Source organism: Corvus cornix, chromosome 3 (genome assembly GCF_000738735.6).
Source record: "Corvus cornix cornix isolate S_Up_H32 chromosome 3, ASM73873v5, whole genome shotgun sequence".
Lineage (NCBI taxonomy): Eukaryota > Metazoa > Chordata > Aves > Passeriformes > Corvidae > Corvus > Corvus cornix.
In genome coordinates this window covers 56534452-56558186 of record NC_047056.1, presented here as the reverse complement: position 1 = coordinate 56558186, position 23735 = coordinate 56534452, and the positions used below count along the sequence as shown (strand labels likewise).

Here is a 23735-nt window from a genome sequence, read left to right as displayed (position 1 = left end):
GAGCCCTGCTGGGCTTCTTTTGGAAAATACGGCTATGGTCATTGGAAGGGGGCTGAAGGTGCAGTAATTATACTGCTGTCAAATTAGGTTGAAATGTTTTGACACAAATGCAAGTTGAATCTAAATGTCCATCTCCATCTCAATGGATTTACTGAGGTTTAAGCAGAAAGCTGTTAGTTTTGATGTTGGCCTGCTGACAACAGGGAATGGAATGCCTTTTGCCTTTCCATTTGCCATTGCTGTTAGTCCTTGACTGCAAGCAAACAGCACCCAAAAGGCAAATTAACAGACATGTTTTGCATTTCTCCCACTGTGTTGAAAACTGCCATGGATATGAACGTGTTTAATAATCACCCTGAGACAAGTTTCATCTCGTGATGGCTGTCCATGGCACCAAGTATTCCATTCAGCTTACTACTGCCAGGAATTATACCCAGGATATTTGCAATGTGCTATCTCCAATCCTGATTAGATTTTTTTGCACTGCTTGGATTCCTGTAAAAAGCCTGATGTTAGGAATGTGATATTATTCCACCCAATTAAGGTGCAGTAATTGTATAGTGAGCATGTTCAAAGAGTGTCTTGTGAAGCTTCTTTAAACCTGTCTGAAATTTCAGATCTGAGGGAGGATTTTATCTGAGCCTTAGTAGCTTTTAACTGCCTTACATTTAAGGTACTTGGAAGTCTGGTGAGATTCTTTTCTTGTGATGCCTCTGTTACTGGAGTTCTTTATTAATGTAAGCTTTAATTTTTCTAAAATTCAGTCATAAATACAAAAAAGGTTGATCTGACACAAACCCTTCAGCTGATGTATCTTTGTAGAAAAAGAACTACTTCCAGACAGGCATTGCAAAAATGTGGTTAACTGTGGAACTTCCTATAAATGCCCCAGATAGAGTTCGTTATTCACAAATTAATTAATTTTTTGCCTTTGTTAGAATAAAATGAAACACTTCTATTTTGTGTTCTGGTGCTTTTTGTATTGCTTGAGATTACCAAGTCTTCCTCCCTAAGTGATGTCTCTGGATTTTGTTTAGCACTTCTTCCATGTGTGTTGTTAATTAAATATGCTACAAGTTACTGATGAAATATTCCCTTTAATATTGCACACATCTCTGGCCATCTGTAGTCAGCACTGAATTAGCTGAACTGGTGGTAAGATCCCTCCTCCATCATCCTGTTCCTATTGAAAGAAGTCAGAGAACGACTTGTTTGAAGTAGGCTGGAGGAGTCACACTTGCTGTCTCCTCGGTCATTAAAAACAAAAGGAAAGAGAACAAGGAAATAGGAAAGGGTTGTTTAAATGCACAGAAATGATGGCACAAAAAGTAAGTGCCTGATCTGACCAGAAAAAACTTTCTTGAAAATCTGTTAAGGGTTTTCTGACAGACTGAATGTGAGAGTCTGCATCTGCCTTCAAATAGAAGTCATGAAAGCAGAACTTGTCCAGTTCGAGCTGAGTAATGTGATGTGAATACTCTTGGAGACTGGGATTGAACTTAGTGACTTGAGGTTTCAAAATGAATTCTAGAACGCTTTCACTTTTTTTTTTTTTTTAAGTGTCCAAAGTGTCCAATATCAAAGCTACAATTAAAATATGCATGTTAGAAAGGAGAGGAGGTGAGAATAATAATAAATAAAAGAAAATCACAATCAAAGGAGCAGTGATGGGTCAGGAATTTTCTCCTAGAATTCCTTGCTTCTCAGAGGATCATTCCCTGGCTGCCTCCTACCTTGCCTTGTCCACTGGTTGTGTCGGTTGTCTTTATTCTGGAATGAAACTTTTTTGTCTAATGATCCCTGTTAACCCAGTGGAGCTTGCTTCCTCCTATCTGCAGTGTGAGTTAGCTCTTGATTTTTTTAACTAGATGGCAGTAATTTTCTTCCCCCGCTTCAGGCTCATGTTGTCAACTCTCTAATGCACAAATTGTGCAGCTTCCAAATGATGGAGTAGCTGAAATCACAGCTGTTAATTCCTGTACCTGTAGCTGCGTATCATATCCATCACCAGTGCTCTTTACTTTGTCTCATGCTTTAGCAAGCCCATTTGACAAGGATGAATCTAAATGAGAGATTCAGAGATCTCACTCAGCAAACAAGATCCTAGTTTCTCTTGGCTAATGTTCATCCTTGTATTATTTCCTTGTCTCTGCAGCTTCCTATTGTTGAAAAAATAAGGATCATTGCTCAGAAGGTGTATGGAGCTCAGGATATAGAGTTGTCTCCCACTGCGCAGTCACAAGTTGATCGTTACACCCAGCAGGTAAGAACACCAGAGAATTATGAAGACGGGCACTTGCTGGATGCGAGTCTTGGGAAACCTCAGGGTGTAAAATGTTCTCAGACCAGAACATTAAGTCAGGCTTTGCTGAAAGGCATGAGCTTACCCGTGGTGCTGAACTGTGGAGGTCAGTATGGATTGGTTTAGATTCCATAGAACAGAATGGTTTTAACCTTGAAAGCGATCTCCTGTGAGATATGAACAGCATTCAGAATACTTCTGAGATTGTCCATGAAACTGTACTTTCTATGTAGTGTGGTAATTTTGGGTTACTCTCTTAAACGTGGTAACTGCATATCTGCAAAAGTTGCAGCTAGCAGATACAACCAATTTTAGCATATGAGTATTCATTTGTGCCTGCAAAGAAGGGTTTGCAAACACAGCAGGACCTGTGCACAGCTATGCACATTGATGACAAAGGTCCCAATATTTGTAAAATCTTTTGATTTCTTTCTGTTCCTATTATTTTCAAGGAGTTGTGAGTACTAGAACATGAAATAGATCACCTATCCTGAAGCATGTGGGAGCATGTTACAGTTTGAAAAGTTTTGAAACCACGTGGAGAGGTGAATGTGGTTTTTGTAGTGGAATGGCTTCTGGATATAAATGTGGCTGGAGACTTTCTGTCAGAAAGTAGAAACTATGGACAATATATTAAGGAAAATCCCGGAGTAAACTTCAGCAACTTGGTCAGACAGGCAGAAGTGTAGCCATCTTCCCTATAATGCAAATGTCCTAAGAATTAATTTGATTTTTCTAAATGGAAAAGATTACTTAGTGTGCTTGGAGAAAAATAACCCATGCCTTTATTTTTTCCTGCTGTGATTCTTTAATCCATTTTTTAGTCTAAATGTTAGTAGTGTTAGGAAATATTTTCACAATGTCATTAAAGGGTTGTCAGCAGTGGGTGGCAGAGACAATTCCCTGAAGCACTGCCTCTCCTCCTGGCCTTGTGAACTGGCCCTGTTTGTCAAGGAATTGAACAGAAGAGTAGAAGGTGCCTGACTCAAGATTAATCAATAACTTGGAGACAAATGATGGGGGGAGAGCTGCTGGGGCACTTTTCCTGATTTTCTCCCACCTTTTCAGTAACTAGTACACTGGCATTAGAGAAATGGGTGCCATCACCTCATGCAGTTTTTGTTTTCTTTAAAAACAAAGGAAAGTAACATGATTACCATCTGCGTTTACCCCCAAGAAGCCATTACTACCCTTAGAAAATTTTGGACTCTGAATCCTGGTCTCAAATTGGTGTCAAACTAGGTCATAAGAGCCCAGAGGGAACTGCTGTGCTAGATTTTTATTAAGTTGGTACAGGTTTTATGTTAAGTGAGGTACCTGTTGTGGACCCTTTCTGAAAACAGCACACTTTAGCTGTTGCATAGGCAACTTTTGCACCTAACTGTAGGTTGAGAACCCACTCTAGAAGCTAGGTATCACTACAGCCAAGTCTCTGGCAACAGAGGCCTGAGGTGAGAGAGAATAACATGTATAAGACCATATTCGGCCCACTTCTGAGTTATTAGCTGTTACCAAAATTAACTATTGCTATGTGGGCTTTAGGGTTTCCAGAAGATACTGATAACAAAACAAAAACATAATGTGTCTTTACTGTGAATTCAAAAACATTTTTCTTTTTTTTTTTTTTCCTTTTTTTGTTAGGGATTTGGAAACCTTCCCATTTGTATGGCAAAAACTCACCTATCCCTCTCCCATCAGCCTGAGAGGAAGGGTGTTCCCACTGGTTTCATTTTGCCGATTAGCGATGTGCGAGCCAGCATTGGAGCTGGATTCATCTACCCTCTGGTAGGAACGGTGAGTGCAAAGTATTCTACTTGATAACTCCCCTTTGACCCAGCTTGAGAGGGAAGTGCATTTCCTGTTTGTATCTAAAAATAATGTGTAGAACCATGTGAGTTCTTGTTTTTGTATAATAATCTTATCCTCAAACTTTTCATAGCTCTATGCTGATAGGAAAAGATAATCAAGAAAATGCCATGTCATGTAAGAACTTTGACTGTCAGGTCTGAGAGAATGGCTCTTGCTGTTGTTTCTGTTGCTGTTGTTTTTAGGTTAGTCTAGGGTATTTAGGCACCCTAATGCTGCAGAAAAATGAATTTACTTGTCCATTGCCTTTTCTTATTCAAATTGCAGACCATAAATAACTAGTTAGATATTTGTATTCTAAATTTTAAATCTTTCCTCCATCATTACAAACAATTTTAATGTATTTAGATTAAAGGACTTGTGCTGGGGAATAAGCTTAAAATAAGTGCTCTTCAGCTGATGAGCCTGATCTGCTCCCAGTCTTTGTGAACATCACTACTGGTCCTGTAAAACTAAGTTATAGTGGAAAGGGGTAGATTTCTAACTGAAGAAATAATAGCACATTCCTTCTCCTTTTTTAGAGATTTAAACTATGAGGTGCTAAAAAGAGGCAATCGTCATCCTTTCTTCCTACCCATCCTTACAAGTACAGACTCGGATTCGGAAGCTCCTGATACTTTCTTCCCTTACAGGCCTTATCAAAATAGCTGAGAAGTGAGTTGGCTCATGCCTTCTGCCAACCACACACATCTTAATACAAACAGCAGCTGAACTGAACTGCATCTGACATCTCATAGCTAGAGTTATTACTTACATGTAGCTGATTCATGGGATGGTGCTAGAGAAGGGATGCAAAAGCCATTGCATTTCCGGAAAGAGTACTCTCCCAATGTTATCTCATCTTCCCAGAGCACGGCCTGATTTCCTTGTGTAGCAGTACACTTAGGAAAGGTTGAAAATTTCTAATCTATTGTTTTGAATTCCCTCTGAAACAATCAAGTGTTTGAAACAAGGAAGGAAGTACTTTCTGACCAGGAGGGTTCCTGGAGTTCAGGAAAGTGTGTCACTTTAAGTCACTGGACTTGGGGATATGCTTTCCTTCTGCATGACCACATTATGCACATCCACCAGAAGCAGAGTGCAGCTGTGTATTTAAATTGTGTAAGACCAAATTCCAATTACTGGTGACAGGATAAAATTTGTCAGAACTTCTAGTATCTCCTTCATGGCCTGGATTCAAGTTTGCACTGCAAGTTGTGTGTCATGAAGTTATGAGAAGGAGTGCATGTGAGTAATGGGCAGCAACTAATTCAAATCCATGAGGGAGCTATTCTGTTGGATGTCAGAATGAAATATTCTTGGGTTGAGCTTTGTGAATGAGTCACACCCTGCATGCTTTGCTACAAACTAGCTGCAGTTCGGTGTCATAAATCCGTAGAAACTGTCCATAGGAGCAGTATAAACCAAACAATTTCAAGGATTACCTCTCATTTTCTGTTTCCATTTAGAACCAAAAAATGAAGTTCTTATGAAGGACTTTTTATATATGGGATTTCTTATGGGAGGAGAGTGTAAAAAATACATCTAAGTTAGTTAGCCTGACTTTGGTGAGAGGTTGTATTAGTCATGGAACTTCTCCCATATCCCAAGCTGGGTAGGCAGTATACTCTGTGTTATGTATTCCAAGAGAGTTTGTAGGTGAGGTACTGTATAAACATAAGATCCCCAAGAGGTAAAAATGTAAATACATGGACATCGATCACTGGTTGTTTGGAAAATACTGCTAATGCTCAGGAATGTAATGCTCAGGAATGTGGGACAGAACACTTCTTGGAACCATCACAATTGCTCCAAATCAGAATGAATGAATGAATATGAATGTATTCCTAACATCGTTACCACACAGTTCTTTCTTCAGAATTAAATTTATAGCAAGAGGTCCAACTTGCTGCCTTTCAGAGTGGAGACTTGTGATCATCATGAAACAAACTCTCATAGTATAATTGTACGACTACTTTGGAGATCACTTTTCTGATTTGCCACCTTTCAGATTATTTGTGTGCATTGTTGTCAGCAACTAAGTCTTAGGGGTAGTGTTACTTTTTAAGTTGTGCAAGAAGAAATATTTTTGATGTCTGGTTTCAAAACTGAAAGCCTTCCTTTGACAGTGCTCTTACTAATAAAGCTATCTGAAAATGTCTGCAAGAATAAAGCAAGTATAAAAGGGCATGTCCTGAGGGCTTAAGGTGGCTGGAAGCCAGTGCTATGGGTAGAGGGATTACTGAAATCCCAGTGACAGCATATAGTGGAGACATCCAGTCATGACAGTGGATTAGATTTCTTTATATAGGAAAAAAAGAAGGAGCAGCATATTTTTTTTTTCCTTCCATTGCTTGCTGGATAATTGTATTAATGGAGAGGTTCCTTAATGCTTAAGCTGCTCAGAACCTTCTTACAGCTAAGATCTTTTCTGATGGCAGGAAAAAATGCTATTTTTCATTAAAGTTGTAGTGATAATTCTGATGCTAATTAAATGTCAAACTCCATTCTCCAAGCATATTTTTTACTGGGCGAACTTCTTGTATTCTAGCCTGTCAGAATTTATCAGTAAAGCAGGTTGTTAGAGTTCTGCTCCAATGTAATTGGGAAGAGCATTACAAATGAGAGAGATAAGTACTGCTGAAGGATAATAAACTATCTGCAGTAACTAGCATTTGTAGTTTAGCCTTGTCACTAGCACATGCAAAGTAATGAGATTTGTATTTATCCCAGCGCTGATATGCAGTGACTTTTTTTTAAACTAAATATTTAGCATGTTGTCTTCATGTTCTCTAAGCAATATTTGGTTTCTGTTATGGTTGGCTTCGGTTCCCATACAGCATGGAAGTCTTTCCAGGAAAAATGAGCTGGGCCTTATCAGAGGAAATCAGCAGTGAAACAAGAGGTGTATTTAATTAACACTGGCACAGGTTTTATCCAAGTTCTCTGAGACCATGACCCACAGGGCTACATCACTCTCACAGGTGGACTGTTGACATCATTGCTTGGCTTAACAGAGTGATGGCAGGAAAGCTGCTGGAGTATATGTAGGAAACCAGTGAGGTCATTCACTAGCAATGCTTGGGTGGGGAATTATTAGATTTTTTCTAGTATGTGTGTTTCTCTCCACACCCTCCCAAAAAGCCCTAGCAGTTTGGTGCTTTCTCACATTCAGCCACATTTCCATTGTTCTCTTTCATGTGAGTTGCAAGAATGCAGGAAGGTCATAGGAATAAAATGTGTTGTCTTTTGCCTTTGTGAACTGATGCCACCAAATCACTGGTGCAGGTAATAAATCTGTGTTTGAATCACAGTGAGATTTTTAAGTATGTACTACTCCTCTCCAGCCATGCACTTTCATTTTAATGGGTTAAAGTTACAGGCAAGGTCACTCTGAAAATATGTGGAGCCTTTGGAGTCATGCCAGTTTCCAAATTCTCACAATGAACTGACATCCTTCAGATATCAACATATCTGAAGAAAGGTCAACCTATTACAGAAACATTTTTCTCCTCATGAAGAAAGAAGTTCAAGTCTCTGGAACTAGTGCTGAAACTATATCCTCTGGGAAGGAACTCTTGGGGTGACCCAGTGTAGTTTGAAATCAGTGTATGGGAGCAATAAAGCTCTAGTTCTCTTGTGGGTGAGAGCCAGGATTGTCCTGCCAAAGTATTACCTGGATATTGTAAGAGGGAAAAGACCTTGAAAATAAGTATTTTTATTAATACTTTCAGTAGGAAAATATTGTTCCCTGTTGAATAAATTTCTTCTTTCTTAGTGGTTAAGAGCTTAAGAAGTTTTGAGAGTGTCTATTGAACATAAGCTGGAGTGCAGGCTACTTGAAGTGAAATTGCAGTTCTTCAGTGGTGCATGGTGCCCAGGTTGTCTCCAAACTGTCATTTTGTCACTTCTCTCAGGTGCTTTTATGGGACAGATGAATAATTATTGTTGGATTGCTCAACTCATCCTGATGATCTGTGTAACACAGGGTATGTTTCAAAAACATAAACAATGGTGAGGTTTATATTTGCTTTGTAAAACATTTAGCTTACAGTTCAATTTTATATTGTTTACAAGGGAGTTAAGCTCTGCTAGGTATTCTGATCACTCTTGGTCCAAAAAATGTCCCTGATGTGGCATTTGACACCTGCCTTTGGTGTTGTATAGTTGCTGTGCTGCAGCAGTGGTCAGAGCAGCTAGTTGTGAAAGCTAGGTGCTCACAGCCTCTGCGGGCTGGTTTTGAAATAACTGCAATAAGTGTGTGAGCAGTAAGAGTAAAGGAAAGCCATGAAGTTCAACTCATGTAGGAAAGCAGGTTAACAATTGTTTAGTTCTAAATTGAAAATTGGTAAGAGGGAAAGAAAAGCTGTCCTCTGTTAGATGATGTGCCTTTGTATCTATTATAGTAGGTGTCATCCCAACAAGGGACAGAGGTTTTCTGAGTTACAAAGGGTGCATCATTCCTGTACAGTGGCCAGCTATGCACACGTGGAAATGCTGAATGATAGTACACTTGGTGGAGGCTGATAAATTATTCAGGGTAGGGTTGATGGGCTGGGGGTGACCAGATAGGTATGACTGATGGCTGGAAGTGAGAGTGGGGACAAACAACTTCAGTTTGTTGTGTCTAAAAGCTAGAGGCTGAGAGATTAGTAGGCTGAGGATACTGTAACAACAGGAGATCTACTTCTGGCCCTTGGTGGATTGCATGACGTGGTTGTGATGGTATTGGGTTGGCTGGAGAGGGGAGGGTCTCTGCAGATGAGGCAAAAGTAGTCCTAAGTGAATGATTTAGATGAAGGGCTGAGGAAAAAGTTGTAGATTATAAGGGAATGGGGTATGTGGCAGCCTTTGCAAACATCCCAGGTGTGTGGACTATGAGGCAGTTAAGATTCAAGGATCGCTATGGCCATTTGTGATCAGAAGATGGGAATAGAAGATTAAGGGCAGGATTGGAAAGATGGGATTGGCTGGAAAGGCAAAAACTGAGAGTTGTATCCTCCAATGGGAGGAGATACCTGTAAAATGTTTTGAAGACACATTCAAGATGTACATGGAGAACTGGAAGAGGACACTGAGGTAAAAGCCACAAGGGTTAAAGAGATTTGAAGATGGTCCAAAGCATTACTTAAAACAATGACATGATGTAAGATCTGGGCAGGAAGAAGTCATGTGAGTAATGGATGTAGTTACGGGAGAGCAGAACATGCCTTGCTGATGACTAAGGATTTTTTTTTAATTGAAGAGGAAAAGAGTAGAGTTTAGCTGGCTTGAAGATATCATTATCATTTCTGCAACTTTTGAAAGTGCATAGAAAAGACCGTTTTTAAGTGATAGAAATGTCCATGTAGGCTGTGCATTTACTGTTTACTTTGTCCATGGAGTCTGTGCTTTTACTTTTAAATTGATGTGGATAAGCCAGTGTTTGTTGGAAATACAGAGTAAATATACTTTGCTTTGGATCACTGTACCTCCATGCCATGGCTGTGACACAGGCGTACGGTAAAATACTCTCTTACAACCTGAAACAACACCCAAAAAACCCCACAAAACAGCCTCTCTTCCTCCTCTGGCATTTAGAAATATCTTGACAGATAATGGAGGCAAGACACTTACTTAGATTCTGTATAGTTCGTGCTGTCTCTCTTGGCTGCTGGTTGTTTGCTAGTAAGCATTATTTAACCTACATCGTAATAATGTACCGTATTTCTTCTGAATGAAACACCACGTTCCATTGCTGGCCAGATTAAATTTGTAGCTTCTTACTGCTTATTCCACCTAACCTTTCATTCCTTGAGGGCCAGCACTTGTAGTTAGAGAAATTAATGTGTGGTTTTGCTTTGTTTTCTACTGAGAAAAAAAAAGAGGTTTTGTAGGTGTGTGTGTTATTTCAGTGAATTGAATTTTTGAAGGAAAACCTGTGTTTTGGGGTGGGATAAAAATCATTAGACAACAAATTGAAGAAGAAAATAGACCCTGTGGTTTGGTAAGCTATTTCATGTTTAGTTTAGATGAGATTTTTTTCTTACTGCAACCTCCATTATAAGGAATTTCGGTATGACTCTTGTGAAATTATTTCTTTGTATACAGAGTATCCACTATTTTCCAGAATTATTTTCCCATCTTACCATATTTTAAGCCTTGTCAGAGAATTTTTTCTATGCAAATGTTTGAATTTGGTTCCAAGCAAAATTAACTTTAGTGACAAAAATCAACCAAATGTATTTGTTGCATCAATCAGGTTTCCTTGGTCATCTTTTCCAAGTATATTTATATTAAATACATCTATAGAAATGTAACATTATGTTCAAGCTCTTAAACATGTCAGTGTTAACCTGAAGTAGTTTATCTGAAAGTAGGTAAATTTAAAACTTACTTACAAGTAAAGAAGTGACTTTCATGTTTCACTTTAGCCAGAAGAAGTTTCACACTGATCCCCTGAAAGTGCATTTTGATTGTCTCCCATCTCTTGTGGGAATTTTACCTAACCTCCTTTGCTTTGCATGCAGAAGGGCATGGAAGGTATGGTGGATCAGAGCTGCTGCAGAGGAATTTCTCAGACTGGTATGCCAGGATCACAAGTGCTTGAGCACATGTTTTCAGTTCAGATGAGCTGACTCGACACACCAGCTCAGGCAGTATGGACTCATTGATCACGGGTAGTGCCTGCCTAGTGGGGACAAGTTTGAGCGATGCTGAACCAAGAGAACTCCTTATGCTCTGGAACAGTTTTGTTCAGTGAGGTTGTGAATGCCTTGCCCTCATCAATCAGACCTGAGAAGTTGTATGTAATGAACTCAGTGCAGCTGTCTGAGGCATGCAGATGCCATCAGTGTAGGCGAATGGGAATCACCTGTAGGGCGCATGGAGCCAAAGGGGCACCTCTGGGAAAGGGTCCTCTGCTCAAGACCTTCAGAGAGTCTGGGAGTCATTAAGATCCCTGCTGTCTGTTCCGGTGAGACCCACCTGTGATCATAACCAGTTTGGTTATGTGTTCTATCTGTTTCATTTCCTTGTCTCTGATTTACAGTGCACAATCCCAGACGAGAATGGATATGGCTGCATCAGTTAAGAAAGGAAAAAAACAAGAGACTGATATTCCATATGGAGAGCAGGGTTCTTTGAATGATGTACATTACCCTATTTGCATGAGGCTTGCTTTTAACAAATATGTATCAGTTAAAAGTGGGAAGTGCAATTTGGACAGAAGCCAGCGCCAATTTTGGACAACTGCCCTTGGGTTTTATGCATGACTTCAGACAAGAAAGAGGGATGTTGCAGTGGAAATGCAGGCACGTGCAAGTTTGAGCAGTTAGTGAATGCCTCTTGTTGGGTGTTCTGCAGGGCAGAGAGGGAAGTGGGTGGGTGAATCATGGCAGCTTCTCTGTGGTGCAGCAGTGCTGCCTGCCCACCCTGCTCCTACCCTACTGCTCTGACCGTGCTGGTTAGCACACCTGATGTGTGTCCAGAGCAGGTAAATGGCTTTGGTTAAGAACTCATTCAATCAGCCTGGTATGTGTGGACTTTGATCAAATGTGAAGAGCTCAGCAATCAGTTTATGGAGTGCCTAGAAACAGCAGTGTTATGGGTTTGATTGTGCTATCCATACAGAAGATGTACAGACTTGAGCATTAGAGAGGGCATCCAGGTGTTTCTTCCCCCGTTCATGATATTTTGCGTGACTTGCTGTGTGAAGAGGCTGATGCTGCCAGACGTGGGGGTCACTGAATCTGATTGCTTTGGGGCAGGGTGGGTATTGCTGCTGCCTGTCATGGTTCAGTGTGATAGCAGCAGCCATACTCCTGTCACTTCCAGCTTTCTGCTGTTCCTCTGTATGGGGAGAAATTGAAATTATGTTTCATGCTCCCTATTTTTGTTTGTTCAGCCTGATAAGCTCCTCAGTTGAAGAAATTGCAGTTTCTGCAAAGGTTCTTTATGGCCCAAATGGTAAATTTAGAGATTCAGCCATTCATTGAGGAAGGAGTAGCTACTTTTTAAAATTCCTGTCTATATCCAATTTTTTTGAGAGGTTATCTTATGCTCCCCTAAAGGAAAAAAACCATTGTCCTTTCAACATTCTTGTAGATGCATTTTTCAAATGGTGATTCACAGATTTTAAAAGCATTGATTCCTTGGTAGCAGCAAAAAACTTTACAGTTTGGATCAAGTGACTGAAATTTTTCCAGACTGTCCAGTAAGACAAACTATCTAGCAGATGTAGATAGCTGTATATTTGAGTTTGGCAACTTACTGTTACTGCAACTCTAAAAATGATTTAAGGCTGATAGCAGGAACCTAGCTGGAGGCTGCAAGTCTGTGACGGAACAGTTTTATTGAGTTCTGGATAAATAAGGTGAAAGACGTTTTGAACTTAATGTTCCCAGCAACTTGCTTTCTTTTGTTAAATTCTGAAATATAAAATAAATAGTGTGCTAATTAACATTAAAGAGGAATGAATATTTGTGCCTTCTGGTCAAGGGATTATCCTTGTTAAAACAGGAAATGGACTCTGATTTCCTTTTTTTAAGTATTTTCTCCATAAACTTCATATGACAATGTGAGGTTAAAAATAGGTTATACTTTTACATAGTAAAATATATATCTATTTTTAGTTTAAAAATAGCTTTTATAGGGAAGGAAGGGCATTTTCCAGATTGCTTTATATTGAAATAAATGCATCCTGCATTTGTTATGCACAAAATAGTATTTACTGAGAAATTAGAAACTGAACTTCTCTAAAAATTACATTGTGACATGGACCACCGGAGCTATAATACTCAACATTTACATGCTATCTCTTTGTATTAGTAATTTCCTAGACAAGCAAAATTTTGACATGGTTTGGGGTTTTTTTAAATAAGGAGTACAGAGATACAAACAGTAAGGTTGCCCTGAAAAGTCTGGGACAGGACAAGGAACCAAATTCACGATTTCCTGGCCTGCAAAATCATTACATGTTTATGTCTAAGAATGTGAAGAATCAGTATGGGGTGTTTCCACTGGAGTAGGCTGACCTACATTCAGTGCACAATGCTAAAAGATAAAGTTATGCTGCTACTCCTCCCCTACTCCACCCACCCGCCCACATAAAAATCCTAAAGCATTTCCTGAGATATTCCTCGTGTGTCCCTATTTAAAAGAAACCCCAAAAGGTACAAATGCTGGCACACTGAATTTTGCCTTTGATAAGTGGTAATGGTTTTGCTTTGAAAAGAGCAATCTTTCTTTACTTATGAAATTATGAAATGTCATGAGTAGACAGTTACCTTTTCACTACCTTGGCCTCACCTCAAGTCCTGTGTGCAGTTTTGGGAGCCACAATAAAAAAAGGATATAAAGCTATTACAGAGCATCCAGAGGAGAGCTATGAAGATGGTGATGGGTATGGAGCAGAAGCCTTATGAGGAGCAGCTGAAATCACTCGGTTTATGAAGTGAACAGAAGAAGAGACTGAGGGGAGACCTCATAGCAGTCTACAGCTTCCTCTCTCTGGTGACCAGTGTCAGCAGGACCCAAGGGAATGGCACAAAGCTGTGTCAGGAGAGTATTCCCAATGAAACAGGCTAGATAGTGGTGCAGTCTGGGACAGCTGCAAAAGATCTGAGATGTGGCACCAGATGGGTGGGTGTTCACTTTCACAGGAAAGTCTGGCTTCTTTGAAATAATTTTGACTCTTACCTCCATAACCATCCAGTGGATGATAATCCCATGCTAGCTAGCTGTGTCAGTGCTTGACATTTTACAGATTAGTGCCTGGCAGCTGGACATTCAGTTTTTCTTGAAGTCATGTAAAAATGCTTGATAAAAATGGAACATTCTTTTTAAATGGTTTCACATATTTAATAGTGTTTTTTAATAACATGTCAAAGTTTGGAGCTAGTAGGCTAAACAGTTTCTCTCTAGGGACTCCATATTTTCAGAAGATAAAATTCTATAATTGCATGATATTTTAGGCTGGAGTGCCTGACCACAGCATCTTTCTTTAATAACTATGTTTCTTTAGACAACATAAGGAGCTGGGCTGTAGGCTTAATAAGAAAAGATAGTGACATGAAGAAGTTCAGAATGAGTTATTCAGTCATATATAGGAATGCTGCAGTTGGAAAGAAAGTATTTTAGAAATGTTAAAGTTCTACACAAGCTGTCCTACTTCAAGCTCAGCAATGCTCTGAAGACTTTGAGTCTAAACTTAACCTCAGAATGCATAGTTTCAGGAAAAGTAGTGAGAATTAGGTAATCAGGTCATGGTTCCTTTTCTGCACAGCCACTCAGAGGCTATTTTTTAATGTCACTTTTACAGGTTTTTATTTCACTTTTTTTAGTTGGAGACTACATGTCTACAGCAATTTTAAAAGGGTGGTTGAGTCCAAATCAACTGTTTCTCGTTTTTACAAACATGCAAAATGGCATAAAGCTACTAAGTTTCAATAATCATTTAGCAACCAACACATCAATTATTAAACACATGGAGGCTTGTGATAGTCACAGAAATATCATTTATATCCCCTGCAATCTTCAGAAAATCTTGCTCTGATTGTCCTTAAATTCTAGTTTTATAATCAAAAGCAGTCTGTGAAGGAACACTGGGTATGTGTAGATGAGAAAGCTGCATTGTTGAAAGGGAAGGGATTGTATAATACCTCTCACTGAAGTGGCAAATCTTTTATATCTTGTAAGGCACCTACCAGGCTAACACCCTACGAATACTGAATATCAAGTGTGTCTTGAGGTAGCCTTCTGGTTTCACTGTTGCAATCAAATGAGCATACCATAAGTGAAAGCAGCAGAGAAATGTGTGTAATGTGTTTGCCTTTTAGTAAATCATCAGTAAACTCTTACACTGAAATGATCTGGTTTTGTTACTTGCTCACTCAATAAAAACAACCAGTAGACTGAGGCTGGAAGAACTAGGACAATTTGTCACCTGTAGAAACCTGTTGTATTGTTTCTAGTATTTTTTAAGATTAACTTAGATAAGGGAAAATAAATCTCCTGGCTTAATTTTACTCTTCACTTGTATTTTTTTCACAAAACAGCATGAAATTCAGCACCACTTAAGAGTTCCTGCTTGGCTCCTTGATCCTTGTTTTCAGTCTGCTATGAGGAGCAGAAGTGCTGCTGGAGAAGTGTACTTGGGGACACCTGAGACTGTTGAATCTCAGTAGTGTTAATTTATATTACCCTTTTTCTTTTAGGCAATGCTATCCATATCATAATATGACAAATGCACCCCCAAAAAGGAAGTAGTAAATGTCACATAGGTGGTATCACTGAGTTGTTTTTGCTCAGTTCCATTTGCAACACTTGGCCCTTGCTGCTCAGAAGTTACTGCATTTGCACAGCTCTCAAAAACTGCTGGGGCTCAGAAGTGAACTGCTGATCTGAGGGTTTATACAAGGAAACTGTACAACAAAATCTGTGACTTTTACCTTCCTTTGATTCATTAAATAGCCCAAAATACAAGGGTCTGGTTATTTTGCTGGAAAACAAAAGCTGGTGGAGTTTGGTATCTTACATGCAGTACTGTTCATATTATGAGATTGTAAATGCCTGATTTCCCTGCTCACAGAGGAATTCCCTCATGAGCATCTTCAGGCTTCATTCAGCCAGTGGTTGTTCAGAAGGCTGTCCTGCAGATTTTTCTCATCATCCAGCTCATGGTTTTGGCTCAGATCCAATTTCAGGTTTCCAAGAGTGTTACTACTATGCAGGATATGTGCCTGTTTGAAAGGACTTTGATACTGCTTCTGTTCTCCTACCATTTTACTCTTTTCATAGAATCACAGGATCAGTTAGTTTGGAGAAGACCTCTGAGATCATGGAGTTCAACCTATGACCAAACATCAACTTGTCAACTATACCATGGCACTGAGTGCTACATACATCTTTTCTTAAAGCCCTCCAGGGATGGTGACTCCACCACGTCCCTGGGCAGCCCAATCCAATGTCTAATCACCTTTTCTGTGAAGAAATTCCTCCTAATAACCAAATTGAGCCTCCCCATGCACTGCTTAAGGCTATATCCTCTCATCCTGTTGCTGGTTGCCTGGGAGAAGAGGCCAACTCCCTACCTGGCTACACCCTCCTTTCAGGGAGTTATGGAGAGCAGTAAGGTCACCCCTGAGCCTCCTCCAGATTAAACACCCCCAGCTGCCTCAGCCACTCCTCATCAGACTTGTGCTCCAGACCCTTCCCCAGCTCTGTTGCCCTTCTCTGGACGTGCTCCAGACCCTCAATGTCTTTCTTGTAGTGAGGGGCCCAAAACTGAACACAGCACTTGAGGTGCAGCCTCACCAGGGCTGAGTACAGGAGGGACAATCACTGCCCTGGCCCTGCTGGCCACACTATTTCTGACAGAGGCCAGGATGCCTTTGGCCTTCTTGGCCACCTGGGCACAGCGGGCTCATGGTCAGCTGCTGTCGACCAGCACCCCCAGGTCCTTCTCTGCTGGGCAGCTTTCCAGCTGCTGTCCCCCCAGCCCATAGCACTGCCTGGGGTTGTTGTGATGCAAGTGTAGGACCTGGCACTTGGCCTTGTTGAACCTTCTGTAAATACCCATTCAAACCCAGCCTTAACAGGGAGTACTCCTGCTCTTGTATGCACTGTATCAGTATCCAGAGCAAATGTATGTGCTATACAGTTCAATTCCTATTCAGCTTTGCCATTGACCAATTTTGAGTGGTATCTCTTTCTTGTTGAAAGTGTTTTAAGGATTTCTGTGTATTTATGTTGAAAAGGCAGTTTTCCACCCATCAGTTTATACTTGTTTGACTTAATTCATGATGTTATTATTGGAGATGGAGTGCAATGAATGGAGCAGTTGTCATGTGATGCAAGAAGAATTTCCTTATAAGTACAGAAAAATGTAAATTGTGGGAATTAATTCATTGATAGAAGGATGCTTTTAGTTTGATCAGCAGATATTTGTGGAAAATTTCTCTATAATTGGAGAGATTTCTGTTGACAGTCAAGAGTACTAGGAATCATCATTTGGTTGTTTATCCACATTTTGTTTGGATTGTGGACTGCATTGAAAATGAATGCATTTTTTTACCCATTAAAGCACGCCTTCATTGTGTTCAGTTTTCCTACATTTCATTGCAGAAAATTGATATTATTTCATAGATGCCATCATATCTTCATGATAGTGGTCAAAAGCCTAATCTTTTTCCTCCTTTTTTCCCACCTTTTCCACATCTTCCTTCCCTCTCTCTTTTTTTTTTTTTTTTTTTGTCCTCCTTCTTTTTTCTCTATTTTTCCTCCTGGGAGCTATTTTGGCATCTGGAGGCAGTTTTTATTTTGACAGGTTTGACATAAAGGATGGAATGTGTCCAGTGTGGGAAGCAGAAAAGCTAGTGGAGGGAAAAAAAATTGAATCATTGCATTGCAGAAATGAAGAATATTCTTTCTAGTCCTTCAAATGGAAATAGCTTTTGGTTTCAGCTCAGGATATACATGAGAATAAATTGCAATTAAAGGGCTTTATTTAAATGGAGAGAATTTAGCTATGTTGTTGGCACCATAAAACTTTAAATTTTATGGAAACAAAATGGAAAACGAGGTTTTGGCATACATTAAACACAGAGTGTGTAATTTACAACTTTAGGGATACAGCCAAGAGGAAGTTGTATATTAAAGAAAAAAACAAAAACAACAACAAAAACCCCCAAAACCAACCAATAACCACATACATGCTGTTATGGGGATCAGTCCTGGACTGAAAAGCATCTGTATTCAAATGTGGGGTTTTTCTGTGTGGTCCGAATTTCAAAATATGCATGCCAATGGTCCTGAGTTCATCTGAATTATGACCATGTTTCCATGTGCCAGCAACACCTGTGCAGCAGAGCAGGAGTGTGAATACCCTCAAAATGTGTGTTGTTACCTCCTTTCTTCTGCCTGTGTAGTTGTAAAGGGGAGACTTGCTGGCCCCATCTCTGTGCCACTCAAATCCACGTTTTATTCCTTGACTGTGAAGTGTTACATCCCTTTAGTGTCACTCTGTCTTGTTCTTCCAGGCTTGCCAAAAAGGATAAAGGGTGGGGAGGGAGGTCAGTTAGAAGACTTCTGGCTTCTTCCAGGCGTGCGTGAGCCAGGGAATGTACTGAATGAAAGGTGTGTTCTTAATGGTACTTGCTTGAGCAGTAAGCAGCTTTTACATCCTAAATTCAATCTCAGAAAGTCCTGAACTTTTCATGATCTTCAGCTCTCTGCTCAAGCTCTCCTTCACATGTTGTGTTACTGTTTATGGGCTGGTGTTGCTGGCTCTCCCTTAACTCAGACGTAACCTCTGGAAACCAAGGCAGTCTGCTGTATTAAGTCTCTTGCCAAATGCGATTCTTGGAAAACATAATTTAGCCTTTGCCACAGAATGAGCTTCCACTTTTTAAATTTGTTTTAGTAAATTGTACTTTGCCCTCCAGTAAAGTTTATTCTGTAGTTTAGTGAAAACCAACAAACAGAAAGTAGAAAGTCAATTTATGTGAAGCCTCAAGGAATTTCTTGCAGGTAAATTTTTAGAAAAAGTTGACAAATTAAAGGAAAGTTTGGAGGAAAAGTTGCCAAGTGCATAAAATACATTTGCTTCAACTGTAAAATTAATTCAAACCTTCACCTAAATCCATTTTAACTGAGGTGTAAAGAGCTCTCTTATTTGGGCCAGTGCTGCTGGTTGTGTGTCATTTTGTATGAGGTAAAATTACCTACAGGACCACATTAAAATGAAAGTGCAATACTCATTTGTAAATTGAGGAGAAGCCTCCAGACATTCAGAGGAAGACAATCTAAATCTGTTCTCTTTTTGATGTTGTGATTAGGTCTGATTTTCTAAAATAGATGAGTTAGTGTGTTCATCACTAGTGCAGGTCATGGGGAGGAATTGCCAGGTAGTTTGTATTAGTTTTGTTCCATGTGTGTAATAAGTCTGACGCAACTTACTGCAGTGAGGACTTCAAAAGATAAATCTACTCTACTGAGGAAGTGTTAAAAGCAGCTGCTATGGGACAGCAGGTTCTTACAAATGATGAAGTTGCAGGACCTGTTTTAAACCAACAGAAAACTAACAAAACTCAAAGGATTTTTGTAGTTTTATGGAAAAAAACTAAGTTAAGAACTAATTGACTTTTTTGTGTTTAAAGATAAAAGGGAAAAGGACATGCCTGTTTAAGGTAAATGCATCTTGGACCCATTCTTTTTCTGTTTTGTGTATCCTGTGATGCACTTGAGTCCAAGTGTGAAAGAAACTATAGGAGGTATAGACTTTCAGAGGAAACTAGCTGCTGAATTTTTTTTTTTTTTTAATCTGTAGAAATAATGAAAGAAAACAATTTCCAAAAAAGAGGGAAAAAAGGAAATCGGGTGTTTCTGCCTTTTCACAACCTCTAAATAGTGTTATTTTCAGCCCTACATAATTCTAACAGCTCTATATAATTTCCATGGAAGAAAAGATTAATTACATTTAAAATTATCTGGCTTAGGATGCAATGGAATATTGATTCTTAATTCCATTGAGAATGGGTTTTAAGATGCCTATGATAAATTCTTAGTAAGTAGTTCTTTACTGCTGCTTTAAAAATGCATTTCTCAGAAACTCTCGACATCTTTATATTCCTTTCCTTGTTTGCTTTGGCTACTTCAAGGTCTTCAAAATAGGAATTTTACCTAGTTCACAGGCATGAGGGCAGAATTGTTCCTGAAGTTAAGGCTACTGAGATGGATGTTGCTTGTACTTCATTAGAGATGGTAGTTGTTCTCAGGCCTCAGAGAGGTATAAGGACTCTATAATATCATTACTGCTGCTCCATTGTTTCTATCTTTTAGCAATTATCTTCTGAAGTCATGTCCCTCCATTCTTTGCATTTTGCTGATGAGATCTTCTGAGTGTTAGTTCAGCTAGTGTTTTTCTCTGCTTCCTGCTGTGTTTTCCCAAATGGCTTTGGTACCATCCCTGTTTGCACAGGACATATTTTCCCCTTTTTTTTCCAGTCCCTCTCATTCTCCTCACACTTGTTTCTTCTCTCTGTACTGTTTTCCCATGTGCCCTTCAAAGAATAGCTTTTAGAGATATCAAAAAATAATGTTGCAACAGTGCAGCAAATCTTGAGGCAAAATTAGGATGGGAGAAGAAACTTAATTTTCAGTCACTCTGGCTGTCATTGCTATGTACTCCCAAGCACCAAGACACACCTGTGCAGGTCACCTCCAGCATCCAGGTATCATGACAGGTGTGCTCGGAGTAGGCACCATGTGTTTGTTCTAGATGTGCTGATTTATACCCTTTGGCAGCAGATAACAAATAGTCTTTTGGCTCTCCACCCTGTTGGCATCTGAGAGTCGCTGTGATTCACAGCATCTCGTTGTTTCTCTTGCTGTGAAGGGCCCCTTTCTTACTTGCCCATTTTGTGTATCATTTCATAGGTGGTGCGTTACTTTCTATCTTGTCTCCAAAGCCGTGCTCTCAATGTTTGTTTTTCCTTCCAGCTGATAGACTTTAAAAGTTTTCGTTTTTCTATTTAATAATTTTGTTTTGCCTCTCCAGTAATCAAAATACGTAATAATCTTCCAAGCCATGTCTTACTTCTGTTCTGACAGAAATTTTTGTATTCATTTGAATGCCACATGCACACTCAGCTATTTTTCAGTCTTTCTCATGCATTGCCTTTGGATTAAGCGTCTCCTCTGAATAATGCCTTCAGCTGATAGCCAGGAATCGGGGATATTTACTGCAATTTGCAGACTCAATTACCTAATTGTAAAAGTGGTTGTTGATATCTTAGTGTACCTACTTATGCCCTGAGGCATTCATGAAAGATAAATAAGGTACGTCAGAAATGACCTTACATTAAGGAGACTGGTTTGGGGGGCTGCATATTTTGAAGAGTTTATTTAACTTATATCACAAGTTACTTCACATACCCTTAGATAAAGGCTGCAAAAAGTGTATTTTGGAAGTTGTTCATTAATTGATAGAAAACGTGTTGTCAGTGGCAGACAAGCAAGATGTCAGGCAGTAGATGTTTGCTGTGCAATGGACATCCTTAGCAAATCCCAAATGTGCTATTCAAAATCAATCTGCAGTGCCATTCTTCCCATTTGATGGGCTATCATGTAATGTATTTGCAGGAACACGCTGTGTCTTGCACTGTGCTTTTCAGCAGTAACTTTCTGACGCGTCACAGAGGAGGCACAAGTTAGGTACAGTCCTTGTACTCCAATGAGAAGCAAATTGTCCATCAAAAGCAACAAAACTGGGAAAATACCTAACTTTGGGGAAAGCAAGCTAGTACTGCTAGCAGTAGCATGTGCCACTTGAGGCCTTGTTTGAAAGACAGTGCAACCCCAGCCTTAAAATCCTTTGAGATGTTGAAGCTTGTTATATTTATTCCGAAACATTTCCAGAACTACAGATGAGCCGCTTAATATGCAGGGCACATTTAGTGACCCACATGTTAACTGGCAGATGCCATAAATGAGCAGATATAAGAAAGCTGCTGACCTGAGCAAGTGTAAAAATTCAAGCTTATCACATCAGAGAAGGGTGGCCAGTCCCAAGTTAGCTTACACAGAGCTAAGACAAAGCTCCTGCAGTCCCACAAGACCATCCTCTTGGCCGTGGATGAGCAAGGGCAGGGCAGCAGTCTGCACGTGAGTACATGTACCTGAGCCTAGGGGCAGCCTCATCCCCTTCCAGCTGCAGTCCTCTCCTTCCGGAGAGGAGATCGAGCCCCTGGGCAGAATGGAGACTTAAGTACAGGGTAGGAAAGAGACCAAAGTGAGGAATGCAGAGTTGTGTTAATTTTTGCACAGAATATCTATTCTTTAGTACTGCTTTCCAACATGCTTATGTTAACACACACAGGTTAACCCTTCCCACCACCTGATGTTCACATGGTCTTGAACATAGGAATGGTGTAAGTTGTTGATTTGGGTTTTCACTTATTTTTAGTAAAATGATAAAAAGTTACGGTAACTAGAAAAAAACCAGCTTAAAAATCCACCTTAAATGTTGTAATTTAAAGTTTAGTTGCTTATCTGCAATCCTTTGGAGGGATCCACCAATCTTTTAACAAAACTGGAATCAAAATCTTTGTATTTTCCAGCAGAAATTTTCAGTAGCATCTGAGGTATTTGTTTTGCTTTCCTTTTGTGTACTGATCCCATGACACATCCTCCAGACCAAGCAGCTGCAAGGCCTGTTTTTGAAATAGTTCATGAAACGTTGCTACAGTCTAGATGATACATTATGGCATAATGATGCTCATGGAATATTGCTCTGACTCTTTGCCACTTATTTAGCAAAAACTAGCTCTTTTTCAGGTTTTTGATTAATCTTTTGAAGGTTGTCCTTTATGGATGATCAGAAGGTAAAGGTAGCTGATGATTCAGCACTGTAGGTAATATCTCAGAATATTATTCATATGTCTTAAGCAGAAAGAAAGGGGTTTGTTATTTTTCATCTGTTTTGGAAGTGTTTGTAGTGGCACCTCTCCTACCGTAGCAACAGTGTATTTGCAGGAGGCAAAGTAGTAAATCTACTTCTCCTAGTAAATCATTAGCATTTACTTTTGAATCAAAAAGTTGCCAATGACATGCTCAGAGGGCTTGGTCCTGTACTGATGACTCAAGGGAGAACAGAGCTGGTGCAAAGAGTTATGGATACGGTCGAATTGCTGTTTCAAATTATCAAAATGAGAGACATTTGCTAACTGACTCCAGCTGCCTTAACAGCAAGGATAGAGAAGTATGAAGTCTGCAGAAGTACAGGTAGACTGAAATGTGTGTGCATTTGCATAATATCAGTTAAAGAAAAATATTGCACCCATTTGTTTTCAGGACTAATTAAATGAGCCTTAAAACTTCTGCCAATAGATGAGGCAATCCCTTTTAATTCCAAATATTAATTCTTTTTGGAAACTTGATTAGAATTTCAACAAACCCCAGCTGCCAGCAAAGCTCGCTATTTTAATAACCTACACATATTTCATTTCACATTGTCAGTTTTAATCTCTGCCAAAGCACCTATCACCTCATGGTGCCAATCCATTTTGGAGCTGGAAACATTTGGAAAGCTTTGATTTATAGTAGACTTGCCCTTCCTTCTAAAATGCCTGTCTTGTGTTTCCTGTCTTCATGACTACCCATCTAGAATCATTCTTGTTCCATTTCATTTCAGTAACCATAGGCTTTTGAGAGATGTGATAAGCTTTTCCTTTGGGGAGAAAACCTTGTGAAAAAAGTTAACATAGAAAGAAAAAGCAAACATTTTGTTGGGTATGACAGTGCTTGGAAAAGACCAGTGAGTATTTTCTGGTTTCAATATTGCTTGGATAATTTGATTGGATTACACAGTTGTTTTTCCTGTGTGTTGCCCACATTGAGAGTTTGGTGCTGTATTGCTGTAGAATACACTCTTTCTTAACAGAAAGAGGGTAAGAGCAGAGGAAAATCAAGAGTTCTGCAATAGTAAGGACATGGAGTTTGCAAGCTGAATTGTGTTGTTGACATGTCATATAGACCAGGTCATATATATTCAATAGACTGTAAATCAGACAATCTGTTCCTTGGACTGCTGTTTGAAAACTTGGTTCAG

At 39.6% G+C, this 23735-nt stretch overlaps 1 protein-coding gene across 1 annotated transcript in view; it reads left to right on the top strand.

The window, feature by feature from the left end:
• The window catches only part of MTHFD1L (methylenetetrahydrofolate dehydrogenase (NADP+ dependent) 1 like), a 146620-nt gene that overhangs the window by 94304 nt on the left and 28581 nt on the right, over positions 1-23735 (top strand). Inside the window, 2 exon segments of the mRNA XM_019290081.3 lie at positions 2156-2263; positions 3944-4096. Coding sequence (XP_019145626.2) covers positions 2156-2263; positions 3944-4096 — 261 coding nt within the window.